At 38.0% G+C, this 7,178-nt stretch overlaps 1 protein-coding gene across 3 annotated transcripts in view; it reads left to right on the top strand.

Annotated features, from left to right (window-relative positions):
* Positions 1–3,063: 3,063 nt before the first annotated feature.
* The window catches only part of LOC106880510 (voltage-gated delayed rectifier potassium channel KCNH8), a 135,701-nt gene continuing 131,586 nt past the window's right edge, over positions 3,064–7,178 (top strand). For 2 of the 3 annotated variants that reach the window (XM_052975402.2, XM_052975401.2), the window contains exon 1: positions 3,251–4,061. In XM_052975402.2, coding sequence (XP_052831362.1) covers positions 3,986–4,061 — 76 coding nt within the window. In that variant the 5' untranslated portion in view covers positions 3,251–3,985. Of the gene's footprint in view, positions 4,062–7,178 lie in introns of all 3 variants that reach the window. The other variant, XM_052975403.2, reaches the window with a different exon arrangement.

Here is a 7,178-nt window from a genome sequence, read left to right as displayed (position 1 = left end):
CCATTAAATAGTAAGAGGGAAGTGCCGTCCAGTGCTCCTTCTTAGCGACGGGCATGATGCGAACACGCACACCACAAACACACTTGAGATAGATGAGAGAGAGAGAGAAAGAGAGAGAGAGTAAAATGATGAATGGCACTTATCAAACGGAGATTTGAGAAATCATTGTTAGTTGACTATTTCGATCCATCGGGCATTATTAGTCACACACACGAGCTTATGTTTCCAGAAGCTGGAAACAGTGTCACATCTTGAATGACTTGTTTGCAGGCTGACATACTTAAAAGACCTTTAATTTGTGAAGAACAGGTGCTGGTAAAGAATCCAACAAAATTCTTCCTAAAAAAAAAAAAAAAAAAAAAAAAATCCACATTTGAATCAATTATGGATATTTTTTTTTTAAATCGTAATTTCTGTTGTTGAAAACGTAGGGATCTGAAGAGGATACTTTCGGGAAAAAAAAAAAAAAAGTTGGAGAGACTATCCGACACGTTCGCACGCATACATACACAGAACTGTTTTTGGTGGCATACAAGACGCATTAAAGCATGTAATATTTGAATCAATTTCGCATATAGGACCCGGGAGTCATTTTTAGGTAGTTGCTGCTGGGACGAATTTTCGTCTTTCTCTTATATTTATTGTGTTTTTAACACAAGTCCATGAGAGATTGTGAGGGCAAGTATTGCAATAACTGGCCTGTCGATAGTGTGTATATATTACGTATGCTATATAGATGGCTATTTTTGATTAAATACTGCTTCAATTGCGCCCCCCCCCCTCCACACATACATCAACAACCTGATGTGTTGACTCAACATACCAAGTTGAGTCAAAAATTTTTCGTATTTTCACCGATGATATTTCCATGCTATATCATTAATTCGAAACAGCTTGTTCAATCGTTGCCAAATTGCATATTCTTTATTTTCATATATAACTTGTTCAATTCTTTATTTTTCAACTTTGTTAATGAGTGGCGAAAAAATTGCAGTTGGAGCCATTTTTCGCTACCGATAGAAAAAGCACAGAGTGCAAGCGCACGGCAAAAGAAATTAATGATGTGGAAGGTCCAGGAAACTGGTTCGAACGTTTCAAGGAAGGTGACATCAGCCTCGAAGACAAACCAAGGTCGGGGAGATCTTCTGTTGTGGAAGGTGAGGCATTACTTGAAATAGTTGAACAACAGCCAGGCACAAATACATTGTCGACAGAACTTGGTCCTTCACAAAGCACCACCAGTGGACACCTCCATAAGCTCGGCCTTGTGAATAGACACTGTCGAGAAGCTCCTTATGAACTGAACAATGATCAGGCTCAGCATTTGCAAATAATTGCTGGCAAATCCTCGAGGTGCCCGTTTTGGCGTCAAATGGTAACAGGGATGCAAAATGGAACTATTTCCGTAATCCTAATAAGGGAAATCAGTAGCTTCTTTCCGACTAGGCTTCAGAACCTGTTGCCAAACAAAGGCGGTTTGAACGGAAGGTCATGTTGCGTGTTTGGTGGAATTTCGAGGGGTGTTGCATTTGAGATGGTCATGCTGTGAACGCTAACTCTTATGCTCAACAAGAGCAGCGAATATATGATGCTTTGAAAGCCCGCTACCCGGCATCGGTCAGTCGAAGACGCGTACTCCTACCGCATGACAATGCCCCAGCGCACAAACTCGAACTTGAAGGGCTGGAAGTGCTGCCTCACCTTGTCTACAGTCCAGACATTGCATCATCAGATTACCATAATTTCCGAGCCATGGCTCATTTCCAGCACGGACGGAGGTTCAACAGTGTTGATGAGGCTGAAAACGGGTGCAGACAGTTTTTTGACTCTTAACCAGCTAAATGGTATAAACGTGGAAATTGAGCGATGACAACAGACAATAAAATGTGATGGGATATATTTTGGTCAATAACCGCTTTTCGTAAGGCGGCGAGCTGGCAGAAGCGTTAGCACGCCGGTCGAAATGCTTAGCGATATTTCGTCTGTCTTTACGTTCTGAGTTCAAATTCCGCCGAGGTCGACTTTGCGTTTCATCCTTTCGGGGTCGATAAATTAAGTACTAGTTACGCACTGGGGTAGATCTAATCGACTGGCCCCCTCCCCCAAAATTTCGGGCCTTGTGCCTAGAGTAGAAAAGAATAAACGCTTTTCGTATGTAAGTTGTTTGAACTATCAATTAAAATTTGAAATACAAAAAAAAATTTTGACTCAACATTGTGTGTGTGTGTGTGTGTTTGTCTTCCTCCTCCTTCTCGACCACCACCACTTGACAACCAGCGTTGATTTGTTTACGTTCCCAAAGACACCCATATAAAATAAGTACCAGGCTTGGTTTTTACCCTTCAAGGTGGTACACTAGTATGGCCGCTGCCCAATGACTAAAACAGCACACACACGCACACACACACACACGTGCGCGCACACACACACACACGTGCGCACACTCACACACACACACACACACATATATATATATATATATATATATATACATACGTGTGAATGCTTTGTAAGTGCTGCGGAAATATTTTGAACGGTATTGGAAGTTCATCGCTTATGCTTAGTCGAGTCTACTGCACTTGTTATCATATTGATTTCTTACATAGAAATATAAATCCTGCGATTAAAAAAAAAAGAAGAGGAAATGGTAATATGTGACATTCATGCTTTCGTCTAGAACATTAACGATGTTAATTCAGGTGACAATGGCTATAAACAGAAAACTAAACGAAAGTGCGGTCTGGGCTCGCCAGGCGCTCATGTCATTTCTTCGTAGCGCTTTGCCTATCACATATGATAAACTATAATGAATAGATGTTTACTTCTTGGCAAAGCTGAAGTAACTCATCACGAATTAAAGTGATTCGACAACAAATACATGTAAATATGCAAGCCGCTTACGAACGACTACATAGGTTTCCTCTTAATCTCCTCCTTTCATCGTCTCTGATTTCATTTTTCCCACCTTCTTTCGTCTTTCTCTTCTTTTCTCTTTCAAATCGTCCTGCTATAAACCAGCCACCGGCTAAAGTTTTTCTTTTTTCTTTTTTTTTTTTCATCAATGTTTTACTGAAGGCCAGCTATTTCAATCTGTAGCAGCAGTCTTCCACTGATGTGGATTGTTAAAGTACAAAAATAGAACAAATTACTCAAATATTATACACAAACATAAACACGTAAACACACGTGCATGCTTGCAAACGTACATAAACTTCAGACATATATTCATATATGCGCACGCTTTTATCGTATTGTAAACACACGCGCTGACACACCAACACTAACACACATTTTCTATCTTTAAACCTCACACGCACATAACTCTGGTATTTACGCGTGTATATTTGCATATACCTCTTTAAACATATATATATATCTTTGCATGTATTCACACAAGGCACGTCAAGAAGAGAGAACAATACAAAAAAGTATTTAGGCAATCCAACTGCTTAGTAATTAACAAGCATAAATCGACCATGGAGGTCCTTTTCTGAGAAAATTACCGATAAGTTTACCAGTCGGTGGGTTAAGCATGTGAGAATTCCTGTAGACTCAGCGGAATCTTTACCTGACCTCGAAGAGAAAACGGTTCTCGTTGACAACTTATCCGTGATTTTTATTACTCTTTATTTTCATAAGTTGTTTCCGAGAGAAAAGAATCGCTCACACAACCCTACCACCACCAGCAAAAGCACCTTATCTATCTATCTATATATCTATCTATTTATTTATATATCTATCTATCTTCATATTCTCCCCCCCCCCCGCCTCCTTTTATTGTTTTTTTTTGTTTCGTTTATAGAAAATTATTAAAAATTAAAATTTAAATCCGATGAAAAGGAAGCGAAAAAAATAAAACAAACTAACAATAATGACGGTTAAAAAAAATAATGAAGCCTTTGGATTTTTACTGAACTTTTACTTCGTCTAATTAAAAAAAAAGACCAAGTTAGGATAAAAGAAAAAGTGGAATTTAACTGCAACAATGCCTGTCCGAAGAGGCAGAAGGACAGCCGGTAATAGGTTTCTGGATACTATAATAAACCGAGTTGAAGGATCCGGTGAGTACAAGGGGAATTTTGTTGTTCCAGTCATTGTGTTTTTGGTGACGGGAGAGAAAAGTATTGTTGTTTTCTCTTTTCTTTTTTTTTACAAGTGTATTTACTGTGTATCGAGTTTCAATACTCCTGCATACAAGTTAGTGTATGAGTATATATTTACATATAAGGACATATATGTATGAAATAAATATATGTATGCGCACATGAAGTAATTGTTAGGATGTGTGTTGCGCACATGAAGTAATTGTTAGATGTGTGTGTGTGTGTGTGTTTGACACTGTATAATTGTCTGATCAATATGTATGTTCGTGCAAGGAAAATCATGGGAGCATTATAGCATGCGCTCTATCGGAACATATTTATTATAATTTGCGGCCCACCTGGGACTTATACACTGCACGATGATAATAATAAAAAGAAAATTATGATTGAGTTTAAAAATCATCATACACTTTATTAAGATACCTGACTGATATTGGTTTCAAATTTTGGCACTAGGCCAGCAAGTTCGGGGGAGTGCTCGACTGGTACTTATTTTATTGCCCTCGAAAGAATGAAAGGCAAAGTAAACCCTGGCGGAATTTGAATACACGATTCATGTTAGGACACGCATAAAGTGGCGAGCTGGCAGAATCATTTGCACGTCAGACAAAATGCTTAGCGGTATTTCGTCTTTCTTTGCGTTCTGAGTTCAATTCCACCGAGGTCATTTTGCCTTTCAGGGTCGATAAAATAAGTATCAGTGGAGCACTGGTGTCGATGTAATCGACTTACTCCTTCCCTTGAAATAATTAACTACATAAAGGTATCGAATCCTTCATATTACTTCCACCTAAATACTTTAATGATATACATATATTATAATGCTTCAAATCTTCTGTAAATTTTCTTAGCACAAACTCAGAATGCAGTGCAAGTTGTTAATATCCGTGTAATGGAAAAACGCATCTTCCTTCTAAATTAAACGTGAAGTTTGGCACCCTTTAAGGAAGGGGAAGGAAAAATATAGGCCTCTATTTTGTTGTCATCTGTCACATTTTCTTGTTGAATTCATTTTTAGCATAACTCTCCTTCTTGTGGTGCGTTTAGAAGTTAAATTTCACGTCAAAAATACAAACGCGTTTTCTTCTGTTGAAATTAGCGTGTAATAAGTATGAATATCCTATAGACACGTGTACCTTTCATGAAACTCAAGCCGTATCACTGTGATACTGTGTGACAAAACCGGACCTTTGAATTACAAATGAGAGAGAAAGAGAATTGATCTAGTATTGGTATTTTACTTGCTGACCCGAATGGATAAAAGTTTAAGTTGATCTCAATGGGAATTTGATCTCAGAAAGACAGAATCGTCACTGCAAAATATTCTCTCCCACGAGCTAAGTTACCCTACCAATTCGTTGCGACTATTTTCTCGGCTTGAACTTCTGGTCACCCCTCTATGAAGTCGGATCATGAAGGAGTCTAAGTTAATCCTTTTTTATTAATGAAGTTGGATAGAGTATAAGTAGACTGTGCATAAATTACCGATACTTCTGTTGACCGCACTCGATAACAACACCAATTTAGATAAATGCATACTAACTACGCGCACACACGCACACACACATACACACACACACACACACACTGTGTGTGTGTGTAAAAGTGTATTGTATGTATAATACGTAATATAAAATTTATTATGCACCTGACTGTAGAATGAAAACTGGATCATGTGTAATTCGCATCCTGTATCTTTATTGCACCCATCAGATATTTGCATTATTTGAAATCATGGCTTTTTGAATTCCCTTAATTCACATTCGTGAATTAACAACACTTTTAAAATTAGTAGTGAAACAGTTACATTTTTTAACTAAATTACAGAAACAGTCTGAGTGTCACTTATCTCTTCCAAAATACCTCTACAGTTATCTTATATAATTTAGTACACAATGCCAGTAGTAATTTTTTTATGCTGCTTGATTCTATGGAAGTGCTACTTTATTTAACCCTTTAATCCATCATTTTAAAACCATTGCTAAACCAGTTATTAAGAAAAAACTGTTGATGTTATTTTCTCTTGAAAGGATTAAAGACGTAAAGCTTAAATCAAAGAATTGATTTTTTTTTTTAATGTCGACGTACCGGCTGAAGAGTTATTGGTGCGTTTTGTCACCATTGCTGTTTGATGTCCAAAGCAAATAAATTTTAGTGATTTAGTCCATCATTTCTAAAGAGACAGCATCTAAATCCAATTTTATCTACAATTCGGCCATATGAAAAATAGTATTGGGCATATTACTGGTCGACGAATATTCTCTTGCGGAATTTCTGGCCAAGTTTCATGCATTATGTCCCAGAGGTGTTCAATAGGGATGATATGTGGTGATTGGCTTGGTCATGGAAGCCTTTTAATGCCATTATTCTCATCCAACAGATCTTCGATCATTTTAGCCGTGTGACAAGGAGCCCCATCTTCCATAAATCTTTTCACATCAAATTCTTCATCACAGAGTCTCCAGACCCACACTCGACCACTGTCAGGAAATACAGCAAATCTAGACTCATCAGAGAATATGACAGTGTCCCAAAATGCTAGTAGCCTCTTCACCATCTCACTGGCCCAATCTTTTCTCCGCTTGATGTTGACTGGTCGAAAAAGTGGCTTCTTTCTTGCTGCTCTGCCATAGTCACAAAGTTTGTGGAGATACGTGACAGCTGTTCTGGGACTGACATCAACTTGTTCTGCTATGTCAGAGGCCTTGCAACGAGGATTATCCTCCACACTTCTCTTAACAAAGAGAAGGGTCTGTCAGAGGGCCCTGGTTGATCTGGGTGAGGTGATGCTGACTCCTTTCCTTCTATGGTAAATTGCACAATCACTCTATTAACTGTAGAAAGGTTTTCTGCGATTTTTCACTGACTATGTTCACCTTCACAATGACCCACAATACAGCCTCTTAGAATTTCAGGCAGTTCCAAGGCTTCTTTTGTACAACGCATGATTAAACAGTTATATATAGAACCTGAACATAAAAATATCAATTAATAAAAAATATAAACATTTAAGTGTGAGAATAAACTTAAAATGATGTTTTATGGGGTGTGTATTTACTTCTATCGTGTGTGTGT

The sequence above is a fragment of the Octopus bimaculoides genome, chromosome 21 (genome assembly GCF_046866305.1).
Source record: "Octopus bimaculoides isolate indiv1 chromosome 21, ASM4686630v1, whole genome shotgun sequence".
NCBI classification, from domain to species: domain Eukaryota; kingdom Metazoa; phylum Mollusca; class Cephalopoda; order Octopoda; family Octopodidae; genus Octopus; species Octopus bimaculoides.
Note: the sequence above shows the minus strand (reverse complement) of the source record. Positions and strands in the feature narration are given on the sequence as shown.